General features: G+C 43.6%; 1 protein-coding gene across 3 annotated transcripts in view; it reads right to left on the minus strand.

The window, feature by feature from the left end:
• Positions 1-25,912, minus strand: part of Brwd1 (bromodomain and WD repeat domain containing 1) — an 87,733-nt gene that overhangs the window by 2,592 nt on the left and 59,229 nt on the right. Inside the window, exons 24-35 of one of the 3 annotated variants that reach the window (XM_060370814.1) lie at positions 24,328-24,483; positions 23,964-24,084; positions 23,087-23,212; positions 21,462-21,534; positions 21,220-21,261; positions 19,435-19,581; positions 18,106-18,258; positions 15,925-16,088; positions 14,173-14,396; positions 11,068-11,235; positions 9,971-10,825; positions 8,506-9,420 (exon numbers count right to left, since the gene is read on the minus strand). In XM_060370814.1, coding sequence (XP_060226797.1) covers positions 8,506-9,420; positions 9,971-10,825; positions 11,068-11,235; positions 14,173-14,396; positions 15,925-16,088; positions 18,106-18,258; positions 19,435-19,581; positions 21,220-21,261; positions 21,462-21,534; positions 23,087-23,212; positions 23,964-24,084; positions 24,328-24,483 — 3,144 coding nt within the window. Of the gene's footprint in view, positions 1-5,192; positions 9,421-9,970; positions 10,826-11,067; positions 11,236-14,172; positions 14,397-15,924; positions 16,089-18,105; positions 18,259-19,434; positions 19,582-21,219; positions 21,262-21,461; positions 21,535-23,086; positions 23,213-23,963; positions 24,085-24,327; positions 24,484-25,912 lie in introns of those variants that run through there. The other 2 variants (XM_021662189.2, XM_060370813.1) reach the window with 2 other exon arrangements.

Genomic DNA, 25,912 nt, shown 5'->3' on the forward strand with positions numbered 1-25,912 from the left:
GAGAGACAGCTGGGTGACTGCAGCACACACCTTTAATCCCAGCACTGGAGAGACAGACGCAGGTGGATCTCTGTGAGTTTGAGGCCAGCCTGGTCTACAGACTTCCAGGATAACCAGTGCTATACACAGTGAAACCCCATCTTCTCCAGAGAGGAAAGGAAAGGTGGGGGAGGAAAGGAGGAGAGAGAACTGTGCGCCGTGTGAGTTATTTCTAATCCTCTAAACTGTTTTTTGAGATATTTAATAGCACCTCTGAAGTAACTTCCCTGGACCCCCAGAAAGAAGCCTCAGGTTATACTTCCAAGCCCCGTGTTTTCTTTATTCAAGTACTGAGAGTGCTTAGTTGGTAACAAAAGCCAACTGCACTGACTCTACAAAGTTTTCTAGGGCCTTAGTTTCTGTCCAATCTTAGAAAACACGTGACACAACTAGGAAAACTGAACCTCAAACCTGTGAACTAGTTTATGGCAGACACAGAAGCACCCTTCTGCCCATGTGTGTATGGCCCTTAGCAAATCACATGCAGTAGGACCTACTCTGTGGGCTTAAGGAAGGATTCCTTTACAGAAGTGCATGGTTTTGTGTGAAGAGTTCTCTGAACCTGAGTTAGGCAGAAAGTCCACTGAAATGGCAGACTCCCTTTCACAGACCTGGGCAGTTTAAGGATGGCTGGAGAGCAGAGGTTCTCTGACAGGAGAGCTTAAATCTTTTATTTTTGCAGAAGTCTCAAAGTCAAAGACACTTCAGATTTCAAGTACTATGGCACTTCTCTGAAGTAACTGCTATCAGCTGGAGTTTGGGCATTTCTTATAACTAGTCTTACAGTCATGAAAAGTCAAATTTGAATGTGATGGCAGCGTTGATACACAGGCTGTAAACCCTAAAGTAACACACAGGCATCTGGTGGTCTTAGCAATGATTGTCTTTGTTATTGAGTCCCAGGAGAATTCAGCCTTTTGGTCAGCTACTATCAAGCAAACTGGGTTTTGCTGCTTTCCCGTGTCATCTATAAATAAGTTTTGTGCCAGGCCTGGTGGTGCACACCTTTAATCCCAGCACTTAGGAGGTAGAGGCAGGCAGATCTCTGAGCTCTAGGCCACTGTGGTCTACAGAGTTCCATGACATCCAGGGCTACACACAAACTGGAGGGTGGTGAGGTAATTTTACATTCTGGGGCTGGAAAGATGGCGCACAGCTAGGAGCAACAGCTTTTCTTCCAGCAGCCTGTCTGTCCTCAACACCCACCTGGCAGCTCAGTCTGTGGCTTTCTGGCCTCCACAGGCACCTTGTGTGCATGGTACACAGAACATGCAGACAGAATACCTAGCTACAGAACACACACACATACACACAAACTGCTGTGGTCAGGCGAGAATGAGGTAATGCAGACATCTACAAGCTCTTCCAGAACAGGAGACTTGCCACAGCAACTCCAAACTTCCTCACATACAAGTGTTTTCAGCAGGCTGCTGACACAACCCCAGGAGCATGCTCTTTAACTGGACTTTGTGAGAAGGGAGTGCCTCGATATATTTACCTTCAGAGGACTTTTCTTAGATATTGAAAGTTAGAAGCTGGTGTCTCTAACAACTAATACCGAATGCAAAATGAACATTACATCTGTGTTGAGCAAATGCTACGATATAAACGTGCTATAAAGTGCACTTTTAAAATAGACCAAAATTAAGGGGAACACACTCTATTAAGAATTTTACTAGTATCTGCCAAATACATACATCCATTTGCATACTAAGAAAATTAAGTCAGCTGGTTCATTCCCAGTACTGTGTATTAGATAAAAACCTATCACAACTAAAACTCTCTTCACAAGAAAATTACTTTGTTTCAGTAGTTATTTAAAGTATGATGGAAGAACCTGGAAAATACAAACTCTTTGTTAGTGTTTATTTCCAATCAAGAAAGAGGAAAAGCTAATAATCTTCAGGAGGAAACTTTTTAAATAATGACCTTTAAAGTAGATTTGAACTTCAAATACTTATACCATACATAAGGGAAAGTTCAGAATTCCATCTACAAGAACCCCAGATGAAAGTCCCTCGGTCAACAGAGGTGAACAAATGTGAAACCCATAGAAACAACATGGGGAAGGGTGGATTCAGGTGTTGGTGCTGACCACACTGCTGAGAGCACCATGACTAGAGAAACAGGCTGGCGAGACGGCCTTGTGGGTAAAGGCTTGCTACAGAAGGCTGGAGGGACACGGCCATCTGTGCAAGCCATGCAAAGGTGGACAGTGACCATGCTCCATCCTATGAGCTCCACATCATGCCCTGTGCACGCACACATTGTTGACACACACACATAATAAACGTTTAAAGAAAAGTGCTGTGGAGTTACAAATCAAATGTGATAAGCTGCCAATGTGCACCGCAGAGTACCTGAGCCAGTTTCAAGTTCACATTTAGAGTAGTAGCTCAAAGTCTATTATAAAATGGTCTGTAGTAAAGAGAAACTGGATTTGGACAGGACTGTTCTGGCTTAAAATATTACTCCCTCTTCTCCATGTTTCAAGGCTTATTCATATTCCAAATGTACTGATTTCCTAAATCCAGTCATTACTGTGGAAGCATTTGAAAATGTTAATCTGGTCAATGTCCAACCCAAAATGGCTGTTTCCTGCATTCATATGTACATGTTATGGTACTGTCGATAGCTGTGGGGCTGGTGGAGTGAGCAGCCTACAGCCATAAACTTCCGCCTCCCCAGCATCCCTCATCAGAACCTGCAGCTAAAGACTACTCTCGTCTGCACTTCGCTGAAACTGAGGGGTGAAGCCCCAACTCTCAGAAGTATTTTTAGGATTTGTGTTGTGTACAGTGTTCTGCCTGCATGTGTGCCTGCACAACAGAAGAGAGGACCAGATCTCATAGGGTTGGGACCCACCCTGTGGTTGCTGGGAATTGAACTCAAGACCTCTGAAGAGCAGACACAGATGCTCATAACCTGAGCTATCTCTCCAGCCCCAGAAGTATTCTTTTCATCCTTCCAAAACAGGAGCTTCCAGAAACATTCCGTGAGCTGCCAATTCTCTACATCCTGGCAGAGTGACCTGTGACTAGGTTCCCACCTCCTGGTCTGTAGGAAGGCTTCCTCAGTGCAGTGGCATCTTCTGCAGGACAAGCGATGATGGACAAGCCTGTAACTATTGCATGAATCACTCAACAGTTCCGTGGCTGCAACGACCAACACAGCTGGGCAGTCCCATCCTAGCTAGCTCACTATCCAGCTGTGCCTCGTTCCTTGAGAACAGCTAACTGGTAACATCACCAGTAAGATGAAAGAGTTATTTTCCCAGAAGTGTCCCAGCATTTCAAACTGTCAGCATGAGTAAAACCAGAGGCTGTTTCAAGCACAAGGTTTCCCAGTCACTTCAATTCCCAGGTTCACACTAGTAATGCTGCTGGCCAGAGCTGTCTGCAGGGTGAGAACCACTGACAAGAAATCTGGGTGAGCTGCAAGGGAAGCACCTGAGTATTTAAAGACCCTTTAGCTCGCTGGAAGTTTGGCAGCCACATTTCTCACGTGATTTTAATTTGTTAAAAATTTTGGCCTTCCATGAGCAAGGAAGGCCCTTAGCTCATGTATTATAGGGGTTTGGTTTTTTTCAAGACAGGGTTTCTCTGTGAGGCCTTGTCTGATCTGGACTTTGTCAACCAGGGTGGCCTCAAACTCAAGAGATCCACCACCTCTGCTTCCCCGAGGGGTTTTGTTTAATATGTGGGGGGAAAACTTTAAAACTTCGCCCACTGGAACCTTAGGCATGTAACAGGTCCCTGTAACAACTTCTCAGAGCACTGCAGATGAACCATAGCACAAAATCCAAGGATATACTTATACTTAGAAATTAAAGATCCTTTAACACTTTTGATGAAAAGACAAATGTCTAAACTACCTTGTGTGAATAAGGGAAGGAGGTTCCAGAGAGCACTCAGTCTACAGCTGAGCCTTTTAAAATACGACAGTTAGTTACCCTCTTCTTTGTCTGCTCAAAGGCTTTGAGAGATTGCTGTGCTAGCTCGGCCTTTAATCCCAGCACTTGGGAGGCAAAGGCAAATGGATTCCTGTGGCTTCCAGGCCAGCCAGGGCTACATACTCTGCTGAGACAACTGGGTCTCAAAAAAATAAAGGCCTGGAGAGATGGCTCAGCAGGTAACACCACTGGCTAGATTCATTCCCAGCACACACTGCTGTTCACGATCATCTGCAGCACCTCCAGTCCCAGGGAATCGGATCACCCACCCTCTTCTGGCCTCTGCAGGCAGTGCACACACATGGTGCAGACACACACAAAATGAAATTTTAAAATAATGAAAAGCCTTAATTAAAAAAAAAAACTAGTCTTTAATATATACTCAGGATGAAGCAAGCCCAAGTATAATAAGGCCACTTATAGTTATGACTGTGGGGTCTTGCCACACTTATTCACACTATGTCAACAGCAGCAGTGAGTTTGTAGAATACAGGCTTTGGGACTGACCAACAAATTCACGAAGGTAAGCCTTCAGGAGAAGACACCAGGTAAGGAGGCAGTTTTCCTATCAATGTTATACTAGACACAAAGCTTTGCATATTATACAAGGCAGTTTTTTCTTTCCCCCAATCTCTTCAAGTTTGAGAATTCCCAGGTGTCCTTAGGGACACTTTTAAGAATTTCAAAATGTTAAGATGTGAGAAAAGACAGCAGAGCCTCAGCATTATATATTCTCTACTCTTCCGTCCTTCTGTTGGTGACAACATTAGGATTTATAGTCACTAAGCTAGTTAAGAGCGCACATAGCCTCATTCTTCCCTGGCTTTGACAGATTTGGGTTGGTCCACATATTAAACACTGGGTAGACACAGGACTTCAACCATTATGGTGCTCATTAGGGTCTCTGCTTAGTACTCCCTGCTCTCCACAACCCAAACTGAGGCTCTAACTTCTGAAGTCACCAGCAGGAGCAACGCTCCACAAGGCTCCTTCAACTCCTGCACACTAGAGGAATAACTGATTTCTACACAGTGAGAAAAACTCAAGGACTTGGTAGTAAGTGTAAGATATCAGAAACACACTGACTTCATGTTGATGAAAGAATGGAGCTGGCTACTTCAACCATTAAAAGAGGCAGCAAAGACTGTTTGGAGCCTATGGATGTTCCTGGGAGAATCAATACAATAGAGTGGAAAGGAAAACAGAAACAATCACATGCATCTTTAATGTTTTGCATTCTACTGATTTACAAACCTCAGAAGTCTTTTTTTCAGTTGACACAATCAAATTCAACTTGTACTGGCAGAAGAAACTAAGATCCAATTCAATTTTTTTATCATACAGTACAGGGATTGAGGACAAAGACTACCACAGAAGGTTGGAAGTGTAGTGTGAACCCACCATCACCCTAAAAGCGATCAGTGAGGGCAAAGGCTTATCAATGCATCTTACTGTGGACAGGAAAGCCCTCTGCTGGTACTGCAGGGACCCGTCTGTAGTGTAGCCGTCTGCTGGCACTGTACAGACCCGTCTGCACTGTAGTCTGCAGGGACTACAGAGCCCTGTTAATAAACCTGCTGTATTCTTCTTCCAGGTCTTGAAGTGCTTTTAGAACATTTTACTTCTCAAAACCACCTTCCCCTCCAGGTGCAACTCCATTACAGAAGAGACCTTGCTGGTGTAACTTAAGCAGCTCACCATGACTTCTGCACCACAATTTCCAAGATCGCACTAACTTCAAACATTATTTTATCAGAAGTTTCCCACTTTAAAAAACAAAACAGCAATGACCACCCTAGGAATTACCTGGAAATGGGATACATTTTTTTTATTCATAAATTACTACACATTGTCAGTACACCTTTTTAAAATAAGATATAAGGGGGAAATTGTTTTAAATTTCTTTTCTTAATATGCTTGGTATATTACACTTTCAAAAGTAAAAGAAAAAAAAAGAGAGAAGGAAAAAAAAAAAACCAAACCTGAATACTTCAAACTTCTTTAAAAAATTATAAATGAATAAAAATCACAGGACTTTGGACATATAAAACTAGAGTGGGAAAAGGCTATTTTTACATATATACTACTAAATACTTCAAGTGCAACAGAAGCTAGAGCACTTAGTTCTGGACCAGTTCACATTCACCTTATAACTCTCAAAAACACAGACTGATCCTAAACATTAAAGTACATTTGTGCATTAAATCCCTGCGCATTTCAAACACCTAGTGCTCAATGTAAACATTTTAACTATTATTGATTAATCATCCTTAAGTACTTAGGAGTGTGTCACATATTCAAAGTTAATGTCAGAAACAGCACCATAACCAAAAAGGAAGGAAGGGGGAAAAATGTTTCCTCAGGAGCCCACGTCTTGACTTCAGAGGTTGAGAGCCACTGTGGATCACGCCCAAGGTCACCAGGTCCACTTCTACTCTCTGATGGCACCTGCTCTGATAAAACCAAAATACTGCCTCTATACAACTGGACCAAAGGGGTTGGAGTAGAGAGTATGGTTTGACTAGACAATCAATACCGAGTTAAAATTTAGTCCCCAGTGGGAACCGCTCTGTGTACTTCCCGTGCAGTCATGGGTTCTGGTGCCTTTATGCAGAGAATGGTAAACATGGAGGTATAACCCCGAGGGATACAACAGGAAGCAAACTTATTTTGGGTCAACAGTCAAAGCCAACTGCCACAGTCTGTCCCTCACATCTGTCTCTGAAGAGCCACAGAAAGTATCTTAGCTCCCCCTTTGATGGGAGAGGGCTCTTATCCTGGAGAAACAGAGGCACCTGCCAATCACAGCTGGAGATGTCCAAAACCACCTAGCTCTTGAATGAGAACACAGAAGAGAGGTGCCTACCATGTCAAACCCACATGAAAACAGAGCAGGGGCATGGAGAACATTAGATGTTTTTGTTTGTTTGTTGCCACCTCAGGAAAACAGGAGGAAAGAGTGACCTGTGCATGAAACCAAACAACTAAGGTCAAACAGCACTCCAAAGTGTGGAAGCTAACATTCCCTTCACTCATGGGAAGTTTTTCAAAGAAAACCCACAGAGAAGAGCTACCTACAGTAGACCAAAAATAACCCAGCAAAGAACCTTGCTCAAAAATAAGTGTGCTATGGCAGCTGGGATGCTGTGACGTTTCACTTCAAATGAATTTCAAAAGCTCACTGTGCCCCAAACACAAGTTTCTTACACGAGAGGTCACTAATAAAGATACACTTAGTTCTCCCAAGCAAGGGATGCTTAGGATGCACGTGGCAGCAGTAAGCTCAAGGATGGAGAATGACACTCAACTATTTTCCTACACAGATAAATTTACAACTGCAGTCTTAAATGAGGGAAATCTACATAGAACCGAAATACCATTAGCCCTGTGCACTTACTTTTATTAAAGAACACTTTCCCTAACTCTAAGGCACACAAACTTCTCTGTTTCAGAGTAAGATCGATTATGGAAGAGCAAGAATTTGGTGAATCTTAGTGGAAAGTAGATCTTGGACAAAAACCAAGTAATAATTTGTCAGTAAACAATCTAAAAGGAAACACTAGGACTATGCTCTTAACTTAGGCCTTTAAGCATATATAAAGTAATCTACCAGGACTTTATAATTCAAGTTTATAAACATGAAAGTCATCAGGTTTGCCTAAAAAAAAAAAAAAAAAAAGACAAGCATTTGGACAGAAAAGTGGAAGCCATGTCAATAAAATGACCACATATGGGTATAATGTTTTCTGCTCAAGTCTCCAGGGAAAAAGAATTTAAAAACAAAACAACAACAAAAAAAAGTGGTAGGTGCCTTGCCTACTAATCATGGTTACACTTGCCATGATCATAATGTCAGTAACGCACATAATCTTTACCAAGATTCTGTAAACAAAGGTCACATGGATTTTTCTCCTGCTACATGGCAGGGGTTTAGGAACCACCACTCTGGACAAACTGAGAAAATAACCGCCTGACACTGCTGCTACAATAATGCTCGCTGCTCTGGAGAACCAAGTCGCCTAGTGTCTAACCTGTCTCCAACTCTTGCTGTCTGTAGTCAATACTGCCAAAGTAGAACTACCCCCAAAATGAAGTATATTTTGGCACCTGTGCTGAATGCTGCTTCAAAAACCAGCAAGTGCAAATAAAAATAACAGTCATGATTTAGTCACATTCACAACTTTTCATAGAAAAATATAAATATATTCCCTGAATTGTAAGCCAGCTTTCCCGGTACATTCCAGTCAGTCTGTCTGAAAACACTGGCTCCCAAGGTCATAAGGTGCCGTCACTGAGCTCTAATGCGTTCTCTATGCTTCTGTCATCTTCCCCATCGTGGTATCGCACCGTCCTCCTACCCTGGTTCCGCGTTTTTATTTTTGAGCGCCGAACAAACCTTGTGGCTTTGGCACAGTCTAGATCCTCCCAGTCCTTGTCACGCACACTTAACCTAGGACATTTACTCTGTCTTTGATGTCTCGCAGTCTTAGACAGGTCAGACGTAAAGCTTTTACCTTTTCTGACCACTTTTCCTTTCCCTTTCCTTCTCTTCTTCCTTTGGGTCTTTGTGTTCTCAGGACAGTCAGTATCTGATTCAGTCACTGACCCCAAATCTGATGACTTGGGGCTAGAGTCAGGCACACATCCTGAACTCGCCTGTCCCGGCAGTTCCCCACTGTCTAGCTCAGGACGCGCTCTCCTCTTCATGACCCCCTCTGCTGGTGCCTGAACACTGGGAGTAACTTGTGCTGTCCTACTGAAAGAGGCTTTCCCATAGGTCCTGAGTCTTCTGCCGTTCCACCTTCGTAACCCGTAACTCAGTTCTTCTTCAAAGTTATTCTCTACAGTAGCTTTTTGGGCCAACACTGACTCAGAAGACAGGCTAACCTCACTCTCTAGGGTACGGTTCTTGGCATCCTCCTCAGAAGGGCCAGCAGAGCAGCTTCGGGTTATAGGAGGCTGCCTTACGCAGACACTGTCTGTTTGCCTATCCTGTATGGTTTTTGTGTGCTCAAGACTAGAACCCGCTTCAGAATCCAAGGCTGCACGTGCAGTCTGCCTGGCATTTTGTGTACTACCCAGGGGTTCTGGCTCAGGGAGCGTTCTACCGCAGGCAGGCAGTTCTTCTGCCACTTCACAGTGTGCATGTTTCTCATCGCCACTCAGTCTCTTCTTTGCTGTGGCACAAGCAAGTCGGATGGGCTTCTTCCTTCTCGTCCTGCTACGAGTGCGTACACTTTCTGAGACTTCTGCATCACCTGTGAGCTTGGGTTTGTCAGTAGCCATACTAGCACTGCGAGTGAGCCTCAAGAGACTGTTTTTGTCTTTGGGTGACTTCTTAATCACTTGTAGACTGCTTTCTGAGTCACTGGAACAGACCCTTTTCCGGGAAACTTTTTTCCTTTGTCCGTTCTCTCGTGACACAGAATCTAAAAATTAAGAGTATTCTTTTAATCTGTGAGTATTTCTAAAGAAATAATAAAATGTTTTAAGTCCATACTTCTTACCAGCCCAGTGAGGTATGGTACATGACAAGCAATGGGCTGGCCCTTTCCAGTGGTCACTCCCCACCAGCACTCCCCCAGACCTGGCACCTCTCCCGAACCCACCAAGGACAGTGTTAACAGGCAGGCCCAACAAAACTGTTCCATCAGCTGCCATCATTACTACCAATAAACTAGTCCCACTTTCTCTCCTTCTCCAGCAGTCAGTACCATGGTGGGCCCAAGTACTTTCTCTAATATGATGCCTATGACCAACACTCAAAATAAACCCTTCTATGGAATAGTTAGGGATAAGACTGACTGTTATTGACTAAGGTGATTACACACTAACTGTGAGAACAGAAAGGCTGAACAACAGGCTAGTACACGGCCGGGAAAGCAGCTGGTAAAGGAGACCTACAGGGGGGAACCAGTCTATTACTGATGGGAAAGGGAGGAAGGGGAAATCAGTGAGCAGGGGAATGTCTAGAATTACCGTTCATATTGCTGTGTGATTTCTCTTTCACTGTACCAACATCGGAGTCCATGTCAGTCTCAGAGCCACCACCCAAGACACACTGGGGTGAAAGAACAGCTTCAGTCTTCAAAGTTTCAGAAACTGGGCTTCCTTCTACTTGGCGACCTCTCCTATTCTCTCTGCCTTGTTCTTCACAATCTTCTGAATCACTCAAGATCTTTGCTTTCTTGAAAAAATGTACATTCTTGCATAATGTACTACTTCCTGGCTCAGAGTCAGCTTCCTCAGAGATGCACTCTGGCCCAAGCTTCTGCCCAGAGGCAGAAGGGTCAGCAGTGCTGCTGGGTCCGTTATCTGACTCGTGGCCCCTGGAGTCTTCCTCAGAAGACTCTATTGGAAGAAGTTTTGCTTTGCATGTTGCTGCAGTATGGGATGTGCAGCCATTAGCATGCCAGTTCTTCCGGGCCACTCGCAAGTCACTTTCTGACTCTGAGTCACTGACACTGTCCTGGGCAGTGTGAGAACTGGACACCAACAGTGCTGGGTTCTGCTGCTTCAGGTCTTCAGTGTCTGACTTAAGGCTCTGATCATCAGCATTGTGCAGCAACTTCTTCCTGGCCACAGCCGACGCGTTGCGATGCGGCAGTTTCCGAGCAGAGCAGAGGCTTTCTGAGCTCGAGCCTTCCTCCGCATCGCTCATCAGCTTTATCTTGCTGGCGGCGACAGCAGCACATTTCCGGAGGACTTTCCGGCTGCTTCCAGCCTTGCCCTTCAGATTCTCGTCTGTTTCCCCTGAATTGTTGTCAGAATCACTTGAGTAGACTCTCTTCCGAGTGGCTTTCCTGCCACATCCATTTTCTAAAGAAACAGAACCTGGAAATAAAATGACAGGATTAGGTAAGGCTTTTCTTAGTACAGACAGCCATGCTACATGTGTAGGCCATGCTGGCCTCTTTCCTCATTTCCTGCCTCGGTTTCCCACGTGGACACCACATCTACTAAGTTTTCAAATGTTTCTATAAAAGTACTGTCGAGTGTTGACATTTTACGCATCCAGGTGAATTCAATTAAGTCAGCTGACAATGGTTAGTTAAATCCAGACCCCTCTCACTGACCAGCTTTTCTCTGAGCAGCTCTTGTTCTGGTCACCCTCAGACTGCTGCTTCTCAGCAAGCCGCTGCGCAAGGAGCACTCTCGAGCTCTGGGACTCTCTTTGCTTTCCTCTGAACTATTTGAAGCTGAAGAAGATGAAGAGGTAGCTATGAAATCTTCCATTTCACTGCCTAAAAAATAAATAAAAAGATATATAGTCTGCTGTCTATACCCAAAGTTTGTACTTGGGCTGGAGAGATGGTTCAACACACAAGAACAATTATTGCTCTTGCAGAAAACTCAAGTTCAGTGCCCAGCACCCACATGCCAGGAGCAACCAGACCTCCATGTATACATACAGAGAATACATACAGAGAAAACAAACACACACAAAGAACTGTTAAATTAAAACCAGACCTTTAAAATACTTTAAATGCTTGCAAATAATGCTTTGGAGAAAAAGTGACTAAAAAAAAAAAAAAAACACCTTGGGAGGCTGAAGAGACGGCTCAGAAGCTAAGAGCACTGGCTGCTCTTTGAGAGGTCCTGAGTTCAATTCCCAGCACCCACATGGTGGCAGACAACCAACTGTAATGAGATCTGGTGCCCTCTTCTGGCAAGCAGGTGTATGTGCAGGCAGATCATTGTATATAAAATAAGTTTTTAAAATATACTTTAAAAACCTTAATATTAAAAATTACACAATCACCAGGTGGTAGTGGTGCACACCCTTAATCCCAGCACTCGGGAGGCAGAGGCAGGCAGATCTCTTTGAGTTCAAGAACAGCCTGGACTATAGAGGGAGTTCCAGAACAGCCAGGGCTACACAGAGAAACCGTTTCCAAAAACCAAAAAAGGACCTAATAGGTATTCCAAATTAAGTCACACTTTTATTTTTAAAAGATGGCCACCACACCGAGCTACATTCTGAAAACAATTTATAAGCAAACCTCCATTTCAAGTGAAATCAGCCCCACTGACTATTGTGCCTTCTGTGCCATCAAGAGAGGTTTCTGTAAGAAGGCAGTTCCAGATCTCCAACAGTTTTCTGACAATAAACACAGCTGTGACACATAAATCTAGCTCACAGAGAGAAGGACTTTTAATCAGTTTTTTCCTTGCATTTCTGCCTGGCATGAGCATGAGGTGGTATACAGGAGAATCTCCTTCATTGAAGATTAATTGGGAGGAACTAGTTCCTCATAGGTGGTACACGCTCTGGGCTCCTAGAAAAGCAGGCTAACAAAGGCATGAGGAACAAGCCAGTAAGTGGCCCTCCTCCATCAGTTCCTGCCTCAAGTTCCTAAACTGACTTCTATCAGTGATAGTGTTAGGACCAAATAAATGATAATGCGCACAGCAGATTTTTATATGCAAGAGGTTTATTAGATGGAGATGAAGAGAGAGAGAGAGAAAGAAGGAAGGAGAGAGTGAGACATGATGGGGGAAGGGAGGGTGCCCCGACAGAGAAAGGGGAGAAGGCAAGAGAGGAGAGGGCAAGAGCTGAGAGAGAAAGAGACAAAGTGGCAGGTTGGTCCTTTTAAGGAGCAACATAACCATGCCCTCCAGGTGTGAGTACCTATTTGTCCTAACAGAGAGGACCTGAGAGTTCCATGCCAAACAAATCCTTTCCCTCCCAAGCAGCTGGGTGTGGTGGCACAAGCCTTACCCACAGCAGAGGCAGAGACTGGTGGATAAGAGAGCTCAGAAGGGGCTGGAGAGATGGCTCAGAGGTTAAGAACACTAGCTGTTCTTCCAAAGGTGCTGAGTTCAATTTCCCAGCACTCACATGGTGGTTCACAACCATCTAAAGTGAGTTCTGGTGTACATATGCAGACTGAATGCTGTATAAAAAATAAATCTTTAAAAGACAGCCACAAAGGCATGGCCCAGCTGTAGTAAGATGACAATTCGAGGAGAAAACAAGAACAGCAGTAGCTGCGGGGTGGGGTGTCCTTAGCCTAGGAAGGCAGAGGCTTCTGTGGCCTTCAGAGTCATGAATGGACCCAGACACGAAGCACTAAACTTGTTACACTGGGAATTTGGGTTTTGCTTCAGGCTGATCGTGAAGACATAAACTGATTTTTGATGTGACAGGAGCCCACATTTAAGAGACTTTTAAGAAAATTTTAGAGAAACTTTGAACTTTGAATGAGACTTTAGATGTTTTAAGAGATTGAGCTTTCAAAGAGTTTGAATTTTTAAAGAGTGCTGGGACCTTTAAAAAGTTGGGTAGTTTTATACTGTGAGATTAATATTAGCATGCCATCTTAGGGACAAGTGAGGAAAAAAGGGTCTACTTGAACAGTGATGTGTCCGTGTGACATGTGGACAGGGAGTCAATTGTGCTCCCTAGACACCAGTTAAGAGTCATGTCAGAAAAGCACAGCAAAAGCAACCCTAATACTGCCGGGTCTCCCAGTCTCCTATCCCTACATACTCGGGGACTTTATTCTCTGATTGCGTCCACAACATGCTGTGAAGTGCGCCAGCCTCACCTTCCCCAAGGAAGGTCCTTTTCCTGCTTCCTCCCCAATCTGTGGATGTCCTTCTCAACAGTATTAACAGTACTAACAGCAATAGTTGACACTGCTAATGTGGACAACTGTAAATTGCGACAGTAAGTCACACAGTGTCAACACAAGACAGCACAGTACAAGCAGGTAAGTAAGCAGCCTCACTGCACAGCGCTATAAAGGGGCTGCGCATCTGCTCAAGTCACAGCACCAACACAGCAACAGCACAACTGGATGGCAGCAAAGTACCGGGCTACCAGCTCTAAAGTGACTCTCTGTACTTCTAAACTTTTTCTCATTTAAAATATACTTTGTAGGCAGGGAGTGGTGGCGCACACCTTTAATCCCAGCACTTGGGAGGCAGAGACAGCAGGATCTCTGTGAGTTCAATGCCAGCCTGGTCCAGGGACACAGCCAAGGCTATAGAGAAAGTCTGTCTTCACAAATAAAAAATAAAATATAAAATGTACTTTGTGAAACCCAGATCTCAGCAAAAGCATGTCAGTGTTCCAACTGTATTAACGCTGTCTCCTGCTCAGTGCCAGGCCTGTGACATGCTCTCTCTAACCCAACTGTAACAAGCTGAAAGATAAGCAACCGGAGGCTCCTCACCAGACAACACAGCGCCATTCCCCAGTGTCTTGGGTCTATTTCTTCTCAGCCCTTCTAATGCTGCTGAGTCTGAAGAGTCCGCAGAGGTAAAGCCTGAGGAGTAGCCAGCACTTGCCCTGCGGGTTGCAGACAAGGGTGCCCGACTTGAGGTAGACTGGGAAGGAGAGCACACCAGCTGGGGAATTACTTTCGTCGGAAATTTCAACTGCTTCTGCTTGATATTTCTGCAGAAAGGTATAAACAAGAGAAACAAGTATTAATACAAGTAAATGGCCAGAGAGTAGTCACATAAAATGTACTGTTTCTTAACCTGAGATGGAGAGGGAATCACGTAAACAAAACAATAAAATACACACTATTAACAATCTTCTGGCATGGATTATTATGATAAAGATCTCCTTACTCTAAATTTGACAGTTTTATTTATTGGAGAAATGATCAAATGACCCAATTAAACAGACAATTTTACACCTAAGCATGCATTCTGTAACCCTACAAACCTGGATATTATTCACACAGAAATTCTGTTAAGTCCCAAAAAGAGGAAAGAAAAAGAAGACATGGAAAAAACATTTAAAGAAACAGTACATTAAAAACTTTTCAAAACTTAATCCCAGCACTTGGGACACAGAGGTAAGTAGATCTCTGTATGTGCAAGGCCAGCCTGGTCTACAAAGCAAGTCCAGGACTGCCAGGGCTACACAGAGAAACCCTGTCTTGAAAAACCATGAATGAATGAATGAATGCAAGAATGAATGAATGAATGAATGAATGAATGCATGGATAACTCCTTTTCAGAGCAGGTCCAAAACAGCCAGAGCTATTACACAGAATAACCCTACCTCAAAAAAACAAAGACAGAGAGACAGAGAAAGAGAGAGAGAGAGAAAAGAGAAATCCTTTTCAAGTTTGGCAAATTAACTTAATACTCACAGAACTGAATAAACTCCCAAGTAATATACACACAAGCACTCCAACCTTACTCATCTGGTAGGTTGAAAACAAAACAAAACAATAAAAACAAACCTTGCAAACAGCAAAAGGAAAAAACATAAGGGAAGAAGTTCAGAAGTGACAAGAGCTCACTACACATCATAATTATTCTTCAGGGCTATAGGGAGAGCTCAGTGGTCAGAGCACTGTGTTCCAAAATACCCAAGGTCAACTCTCAGTACCCACCGGGCAGCTCACAACCTTCTACAGCCTGAGGTCCAGGGTACCTGACACTCTAATGGCTTCCAAAGGCACCAGACACACACGTGATACACACACATACATGCAGGCAAAACACCCATACACTTAAAAAATAAATCTCAAAAACCTATTTTAAGAAATTAGCTTCAGCCAGGTGATGGTGGGGGCACACGCACTTGGGAGGCAGTGGCAGGCTGACCTCTGAGAAACCCTGTCTCAAAAAAAAAACAAACAAACCAAAAACAAGCAAACAAAAACCCTTCAACAATGAAGGTAAGAGCAAACCACCACCAACTATGCCCAGAGTACACTGCTGCTTACAAGGCATTTTAAAGAATTGTTCAGACTGGAGTAAGATAAAAAAGACAACAGGATAACTTAAACCTACACTTTTATAACCCGACACCAAAATATATAGCGAAAATATACAACACAATATTAAAGGGTTTCTTGATGTTGAACTTAAAGCTACATAAAAGCTGGGAGTGTATAGCTCAATACTCCAAAAATATGGACAATTTAAATCAATTCCATGCAATGAATTGCAAATCCATTCACCTTACACTCCTGTCAGGAGCGGCACTGGCACAGCTCTGCCGCTGCTTGAATCTTTGGCTCCGTCGAAGTTTCTCCTTGAATTTTTGACCAATTTTAAAATCAAAAGAGATTTTCTTCATTTTTTCTTCAAACAAAGCAGATAATCTCAAGGTCATACTGTAAATCTGTAAGGAGACAAAGACAAACGAAAGTTACACAGTGCTCGTGTCACAGGTTTTCACTGATTGTCAGAGGTCACCTGCAGTGAGTCACTCCTGACTGATGGTTCCAGCCTGCCACCATCAGAGGCATCTGTAGGATGTGGGAGCCATGCACACACAGGTCTCTCAGACAGCTAGTAACGAACACAGCAACTCTACACTCTACAAGCCACATTTCTGTTGTGCTCTCAGGAGTCCAAACAGGGTTTTTCTCCATTTTAGCACTGGTCCAGCCAGTCTCTACGTACGTGCTTCTCCTTAAGCTACTTTGGGCATTATTTCTAACACTGGTATTTAGGAAGCAAAGCGGCAGTTTGTGTTTGCAACAAAATTACTTCCACACCAATCTATCTGCAGTTTGACTGGGATGCCACCTCATCCAAATATGACTACTAAACAAAAGAATGCCGTGTATTCCACTCAAGAAAATACATCCTCAAAGTTCATGTATTTCATGTAGCCCAGTCCCTCACTATGGAGGCAAAGAGATCTTCAACTCTGACCCTCCTGCTGTCCCTTTCCAAGTGCGTGGGCGTGCAATGTGTGCCGCTGACCGGTTTATGCACCGTGGGGACTGAACCCACATTGGCATACAAGCCAGGTAAGCACTCTACCAACAAAGCACATTCTCTGAGAACACCAGGACCAGAGTTCAAGCCCCACTATCCACACTGGGAGATGGGAGGGCAGCCAGACATGGTGGATTTTTGGAGCGGAGGGTTGGGTTTTTTGTTTTTTTTTTCCTGAGGCAGGGTTTCTCTATGTAGACTAGGCTGACCTCAAACTCGCAGCAATCCGCCTGCCTCTGCCACAGCACTCAGTTTAACATGGTGGATTTTGTAATCCCTGGGAGACAGGTACAAATCTCTGAAGCCAGCTGGCTAGCAAGTCTACACAGACTGTAGCAGCTGGTTCTCTCTTGCCACTATGTGGGATCTAGGAATCAAACTCGGGTGGCCAGAATGGGCAGCTAACACTGAGAACAGCACACTCCGCTGGCCCCTGCACACATGCATACAACATCAGAGTCCCGGTCATCTATGACACTAGGAGGAAAATGTACGAGCATAAAAGACTGGGACACCTGTTGTCTCCGGCGAGCCCTTCTTATCACCTGTCTTTGAAAAACATGACAGCTATTTCTACTACTTTACAAACATGTTCGTTTCTTTCAAAACCAAGTAATAAAGTCAGTCATCAAGGTAACAAGGCTATCTGAGCCACTGTAAGTCTAAAATGTGATCGTTTTAAGCATCATTTTGCATGCTGCCTCACTAGTTCTCACTGGAAAATCAGCAACCTATTTTAACTGAGAATAACAAAATAGTGAAAGTGACAACAAGCTAAAAATAGAAAGGGGCATTATGTCTGAACACCCCACAGTAACACGATACACAGTGGAGAAAGACTAGCAACGGAAATGAGACAGGGCGCTCACTTTCTGTGCTACTCAGCAGCAGCGCAGAGAAGCACCCAGCCTCTCACACACGAGCCAGTAACAACACTGGGCACTTCCACAAATGCGCTACACTTCTAAGTCTGAAATCCATACCATTCTGAAAAGCATGAAATAATCTCCTGTTTTCCAACAATCCATTTGGGACATGAATCACTGTTATGCTCACAACATCCATGCTATATACATAATCCACCTCACAGCAATGAAGACTGTTTATGTACCTTTTATATAGATTCTATAACTTGGACTGACTTACTGGGAGATACAAGAGATCTCTTAGCATGTCTAATATATAATTTAAACTTTGGTATCTTCACCAGCTTTCTCTATTCGCATTTAACATCACATACATACAAATACTTTTAAGATAAAAAAACTGTACTTATGTAAGCACTGGCAGCAAGCTTTGTTCAAGTCAGAAGTTTTATGTTTACCCAGTGATCCTCCATGTTCTGCTACTACCAAGTAGAAAAATACATAACTCATCAAAACTTTAAGATAAAACACAGAAAAACACATTACCTTTGATCTTTTGTTCGGTGTATATGCCTTCGCATTGCTAAATATCAATCGGATGTCTTTGCAAAACTCCAAAGGGCTATCGTAATTCCCAGCTTCTAGAGTTTCCCTTACTGTTCCAAAGTCCATTGGAGTATCTATAATATCTCTGTAATCCTGTTTTTAAAACGACAATTAATTCACATATGAATTTCATGCTCTCAAAATGTAAATACACAAAACGCTGAAGAGATGGACAGTTAAGTGCACTGGCTGCTCTTTCAGAGGACAGTTCAATTCCCAGCACCCACATGTGGCTCACAGCATCTGTAATTCCAGTCCCAGGGCATTCGACAACTCTTCAGGCTTTCCTGAGCAGTACAAATATGGTGCACAGATACATATGCAAGGAAAATACCCACACGCGAACTTTTTTTTTTTTTAAGTAAACACATAAGATCTCTAAAATATTTTAAATGACAGAAGCGGGGAAAAAAATGGAAAGATTTAAGAATTCATATCTATAAGGCAGAAAATAAAGACAGAACAGGAAGCGCCACAAAGAGGGATCTCACTTTTTCCTAATTTATGTGTTAGGATGAGAGTGCAGTGCCCACAAAGGCTTCAGGCCCCTTTGGAGTTACAGACTAGTTAGGAACTGCCCGACATGGACGGGAACCAACTCCAGCCTCTGCACGCACGCTACCTGCTGGGGCAGCTCGGCTGCCCACACACAACAGCAAATGCTGATCCATTTATTTTCACTTGCACTGGTGCTCTGCCCGCATGCCTGTGCTGGGGGGTCAGATCTTCTGGCCCTGGAGTTAGACAGTTATGAACTGCTATGTGGGCACTGTGAAAACACTGCATTCCCTGGGGCTGGAGTTATGGATGGCTGTAAACTGCAATGCTGATTACCAGAAACTTCTGTAAAAGCAGCCAATTCTTTTAACCTATGAACCATCTCTCCAGATCCAGTTAAGTTATAGTTTTCTTTCTCTCTTTTTGGTTTCTCGAGATGGGGCTTCTCTGTGTAGCCTTGGCTATCCTGGACTCACTTTGCAGACCAGGCTGCCCTCGAACTCAGAAATCTGCCTGCCTCTGCCTCCCAGGAGAAAACTAAGTACTGGGCCTACAGGCTGAAGTTACAGTGTTCTTAATGCCCGTGTACAAACCTCGCATATCACACTACACTGTGCAACTGCACCTAAACTAGCGACTCTGTCTATACTACAACTAACCATGTGGGGAGGAGAGAAAATGCATCAACATAAAGCCGTGAGCTCTATACGGCTAAATCTAAATCGGAAATCCACATAAAAAAGTCCCAACACTGAGTGCCAGGCCACTTACTGGGTACTCTACCAAGTCCACAGGCTGCCTGAAGGGCTCTGAGTCCTCGCACTGGAAGATCAAGATGAGGAGAGCCTTACACTGCCTCTGCCAGTCGCTGTCAAGATCACTGCTGGCTCTGCTGCTCCGTTTTCTCCAGTTGTGGACCTAAGGACGTGTGTAGTTGTTTCAGCGTGGGTAGAAAATGAGGAGCGAGGGCATGCACAGTCAAGTATATGACTGTGCTTAAAGAGGGGAAAGGTAACTGAACCCTTCTGCTTTCTATAGTGCATAGGAGTCGTGGATGTTTTCCAACTTGTTATCCAGCTGGAAAAGCCACTTTCTAGAAAATCCAGTCATGTCTACGATGGGCTACACACTTTTGTAAAAGGAAACGTGTGCTCCAGTGGCCACAGCACCCATCATTTAACAAGTCCGCCGACTCTCCAGCCTATACACCTTGTTCACAGAACATGAGGTGTCATTCTCACTTGAAAATGAGGTGGAAAGAGCCTAGGACCACAGCTTCCTCAAATGCAAAGACCACTGCAGACAGCAACTGAAGATAAGGGCACCGAAGAAAGAACCATCAGGATTAGGTACAAGGACCAACGTACCCTCAAAGGACAAGAAATTGTGTGGGGGGAGGGGCCCCTACAACCAGGAAAAGGCAAAGAACTCCCCTGGAGTTTCCATCATGATATACCACAGTTCTGTGAGTCCTAGCAAAGCTCTACTCCACACAAATGTCAGCATCTGAGCAGCAGAATCAAGTATGCCGTCTGCAGCAGCAAGTACAGCCATGAAATGGATAGAAGGAAGCATCCGCCAGTTCAGTGGAAATGAAGCAACGTGGAAGTGGCCAAGAGTCAAGAGAAACGCATGTCTAACTCCTCAATGTTTATTAGGACAATCATTATAAGACAAACTGGGAAACTCATTTGTTTGGCTAGTTGATTTGTTTTGTGAGACAGACAGGGTCTTACTATGTAATCCTGGCTGGCCTGGAACTCCCTATATAAGCCAGGCTGGCCTCAAACTCAAGAGATCTGCCTGCCTCTGCCTTGTGAGTGCTATGGTTCAGAGGTACATGCTAGCACAGGCAGATACTTTTTTTTTTTAACCCTTCATATCTAAGTGAAATTTGAAATGACATGTTACAGTACTTTCCCCATTCTGTAATGAACAGCCTGCTCATGAATTTACATTAACCCTGAAGCTGCCGGTGACAAGCCATGAGAGTTGTCAGTTTCTTAAACGTGGCTCCATGGACTTTCCATTCCCCTTAAAGCCTCGCCTTTTCAGTAAAAATCTCCACTTTTACAGAATTCAGTTATCATTCAGTTACTAGTTGACCTCCCCCTTAAAATATGTGTCCATTTTGTTTTTTCTCTATGCCAAGAAAACACCATCTGCGCCTGGGTGTCATACATCTGAGGAATAAATGCTCTGGTCAGGCAGTCACCTCACAGGAAAGGGAAGCCATGAGGTCAGCGGGTCCTGGAAACCAGACCACCCAGTATACACAACTGCTGCTCCACCTTACAAGCACATAAAAGTTTTCACCTCCTGCTCCACTCCACAGGTCAGACCAAAGCCCTGAAGAGCCCACAGATAAGGTGCCCCACATGCTTTCTCTGTGGGGTCCTTATCTCACTCCATCTAACTGTGAGGACTCAGTTCCATGAGCAACTGAAGTAACCAGAATTTAGAACTGAAACACCCGGTGTCATCAGGGAGCCGTTCAAGGACAGCAGCTGCAATCCAGAACACACACACCAAGGTGAGCCATGCAGAGCCACTTACCCTCCTCCTTACAGAAGGTGTCTGAGGAAGATCGCTGCCATCCTAGGAGAAACCAGAGCACCTTACTATGGAGTTCTTGGCACCTGAGCAAGAGCTGCCAGGACACCATTCACCCATGCATGCTCTTATCAAGTGCCTACTTCCATGGCTAACTGGAACATGCCACAAACACGGCCTGCATTTCCTACTCATTCTTAAATTAACATTTAGTTAATGTGCCATTGTAAAGTTAAACTTCATACCAAATCATCAGCATTCTGATCATCATTGTCCGATGTGTTAGACAGCTCTGATATATTTGTACAATCCTGATTCCTAAAAGTTAAAATCAAATGAGAAAGTTACTCCTGTCAAGCACCCACTTCACAGCAAAATGCAAACAGCCCCCAGCCTAGGTGACCCAACTTCACAAAGAGTGGCACAAGATTTTCCCCAGTCCTCTGTAAAAATAAGACTACTTTAATATTCAAACTTAAAATAATGGCAGTTTTTAAATATGTTCAAAATCAAGTGTATAATACAGACACAACTGATACTCCCAAGTGACCTCTCTGGGCTGAACACAAACAAAGCTATTCCTAGGTTATTAATTGCAGCAATATCGATATAGATAATACCAGGACAAATAAGAGATTGAAGATAGAAGAAAAAAGAAAACAAAACAAACCGAGTTATCTAAATGTCAGTCATATACAAAGAAAAAAGAATTCTAAAGGGATCCCCAAGAAAGAAATGACAAAAATAGGCATACTTTGCTGAAGAGATGGCTCCTCAGTTAGAACTACTAACTGCTCTTGAGGAACTGTGGACATAATTCCCAGCACCCACACAGTGGACTCAAAACCATCTCTAACTGCCAATTCCAAGATCTCCGGTACCTCCCCATCTGCTGACCTTATCAGGCACCAAGCACACACATGATAAATGACACACATGCAGAAAAAACACTAATATACATGAAATTAATTGGCACCAATTGCTTCGGATTTTTAAAAACATAAAAGTTGGGGATAAAGAGATGGTCTAGACACAGGATGACCAGTTCAGCTAGCACCCAGACCTAGATCTAGAGCTTTGAGTGGGCCCACCCAAAAATGTAAATCATCTGTGAAGTGTGTAGTATGTGGAAGGGCCAGTCCTGCGGTTACAAAGCTGCAGGATCTCCATGACCCAGGGCAACTACAGTATAACTGGGAGGAGTCCTGGTGAGGATCCAGCATGGATGGTGTCACAGAAGCCAGAGACCTCGAATCAGACCAATGACTCATTGAAATGAACATCCCCAAGCGAAGGTGGTGAACAGAGGAGTATACAGTGGGACGCACTGACACACTACAGCTTCCAAGATGAGACTTTTCTACACTTTGTCTTGTTTGTTGTTGTTTGATTGCTTGTGTGTTTTCTTTGGGTGGGGAGGTTGCAGAGGCGGAGGGCAGATCTGAGAGAATGGGGAGATGAGTGGGACTGCAGTGCTTGATGTGAAACAAAGAATCAATAAAAAGTTGGGGGGGGGGGTTGCTCATTTGTTAAAAGCACTTGCTGCTCTTCCCGAAGACCTGAGTTTGAATCCCAGCACACACATAATGGATAACAATTATTTGTAACTCTAGTCTCAGGGGGACCCAACACCCTTTTCCAGCCTCCATAAGCACACAGCCAGTGTACCTACATATAAGCAGGCAAAATACCTATCCATGTAATAAAGCATTAAAAAATGAAGTTGAATCAGTCACATTCCTTTAATAAGATCTTAACCACAAGTATGCAACACAGTGTTGCCTCAAATCACACATCAGATGGGAAGAATTCAGGCAGTAAACATGATAAGCTGAGTGGCATTTAATGTACAATACCTGAGGTCACTTACTTAATAAATCTCAGGAGCTGCTCAGTTATTTTTTTGGCTGATCTTGCAATCACACTTTCGGGTTCATTGAATGTTCTTGCATTATGCTCTATATATCGGACTTCCCAAATTAATGCAGATAACCGCCTTAAAGAGAAAAGTAGCATTACTTAAAATGAAAATAACCAAAACCTAGCAAAGTTAGCATATTAACTGCGTGAGACCGTGCCTTCTTTAGGACCTTATTAGTGCAAAGTTGTAATAGATAATCTTCTAAGGTTCTAAGATTATATTGCATAACGAACTGCAAAAACTAATCTCAGTAAACTACATCAATCATACACACACATGCTCAGAATCATGTTTTCTCTCAACACAACCACCTTTCCTTTCTACCATGCCCACCAGTACCTTTTGAGGGTGTTAAACTCAACAAACGTGGCTAGGGAAGCAGCTCAGTAGGCACAGCTTCTATGTAGCACTTGCTTGCTGTGCAAGAGACCTGATTATTCTACAGCAACCACAGAAAAATAAAGTGAATGTGGCTACAGGTGTCTTTAATTCCAGCACTAGGAGCTAACAATAAAGAGATCCCAAGAACTTGCTGGGCAGTCAGCTTGTCCCAGTACCTAACACATACACACACACACACACACACACACACACACACACACACACACACACAGAGAGAGAGAAAGAGAACAAAGCCTGATATGTCAACTTAGAACCTGACTACACACACCTATCCAAAGACATATTAACCAGCACCACCGAACAGGAAATTGTGTTCCCAAGCATCCAAAGCTCACCGTGACCACCAGCAACCTGCACATCTCTCTATGTTGGTGACTTGTAGCCTAGAGCTCTTTATGGTATTCTGAATGAGTTATCTACTAACCTGTAAAATCGATTAACAAGTCTCATTCGAATTGTATAAAGATCAGTTGGATAAGCCACTACTGTGCAGTACTTTGGATATGTACACAGATCCACAGGGCCTGCAAAAGCTGCTGCTATATCTGCAAGAGAAGACTGAATTTTAAGCTTTACCTATAGGTAAGCTCATTACCCATAGGTGGGTGATATTTAGACACTAAATAAACAAGTAATTAAGTAAACAGATAAATACAATGAAAAAGATTGTTCCTGAGAGAGCTCCATTAATATGGAAAACAAAGAGGCATTAAGAACGTAACAAACTATCCAGTTGAAATTCTTTTACAGAAACCGTGAACTGTAACCTCATCACCTACGCAGCTCACCCAGGTTTAAGAGTTGGTCTATGCCCCTGATGATCCGCTCACACTCCTCGTCTCTTGAGCTCTGGCCCCATTCACCATCCTGAGGCTTGTAAAGCAACTTTTCCAGCTCATCCGAAGTGACAGAGATGCTTGCTCCCAACTCTTCTGGCGGATCAACTGTGAATTCCATTTTAAAGAAAACAAAAGAGGAAAAAGCTGAGAGGTGGGACTCAACTTCCAATGCTCAGTTTCAACTGGAAAAGCTTGTTAAGTTCCAGGACAGCCTGGGCTACAAAGAAAACACTTCTCAATAAGCAGACCTTAAATCTTCAACTCTCTGGAGTTATTCACTGAGATTACAAAACTGCTTGAATTGAAGTGAAAGCACAAATCCTCACCCTGGTAAAATCGGAACAGAGACCATCTTCACAGTTTCATTCTAGTCCTTCAAAATACAAGGTCCTAGGCACCATTTTTTTGTATGTTTGTTTTCTTTTTCGAGACAGGAGGCTCCTCTATGTAGCCCTGGCTGTACTGGGCTATGGGCTACAACTGTAGGCCAGGCTGGCCTCGAACACAGAGATCCATCTGTCTCTGCCTCTGAGATTGCAGGCGTGTACTACCATGCCTGGCCTGCAGTCATTACTTAACAAAACAAAACAAAACAAAACAAAGCCAACAAGGCAAACTAAAACCAGAGGATTCTGATAGCAAATCACAGCAGACAATTTACAGTTCAAAACGTAACTTCTAAAAGCTCAAGACATGATGTGGAGATGCAGCGAAATTGGTAAGAGACTGCCTAACACCCATACAGCTCCAGGTTTCACCCCTAACCCTCACAATACCAAGTGTGATGGAGCACACCTACAATGATAGCAATCAGGGGAAGGCAACAGCCACCCACAACTACATAGCAACTTCTATGCCAGCCTGGGCTACATAAGACCATTAACCACTCATAAACACACACATACCCTCAAGACAAAAATGGGAAACACACAAACTCTCTCTCTCTCTCTCTCTCTCTCTCTCTCTCGATAAAAAGTGGTTAAAATAATTGCAGAGGGATGAGAGGCTAATTCTGTTAATGGAAGGAAGCACTAAATGAAAGAAACTGAAGAAAGGGTGGGGACAGGACTTATTAGGGAGAAAATCCAAAAATAATTCAAAATACTTATTCTCATTAAATGAGTTTTAAAGCACAGAGAACTAGTATCATCTCGCCAGGCGCTGTAGTGCACACCTTTAGTCCCAGCACTCAGGAGAAAGAGGCAGGACAAGAGACCTCTGGAATCCTCGGTGACTCCCAGGACAGCCTGGGCGACCTTCTCTGTAGGCAGTGTTTTTAGAGCACTAATCAGATGGGAGTAGATCATGGAAAACATCCCAACAGATTCTGCTGTAAAGGCTGAATACAATAATGCTTATGGCAACCTCCAAAAATATTTAGAATCCCACCGATGTGTTCTATACAGCATCAGCTGCTTAGTTTCTCTGTGGGAGATCTGAACATAGCTTAGCAGTTACGATGTAGCAACAAAAGGAAATCTTTCTTGCTCTACTCCAGTCTGGGGATGAAAAACATTAAGGTATAAATGGTAAA

Source organism: Meriones unguiculatus, chromosome 17 (genome assembly GCF_030254825.1).
Source record: "Meriones unguiculatus strain TT.TT164.6M chromosome 17, Bangor_MerUng_6.1, whole genome shotgun sequence".
Classification (NCBI taxonomy): Eukaryota; Metazoa; Chordata; class Mammalia; order Rodentia; family Muridae; genus Meriones; species Meriones unguiculatus.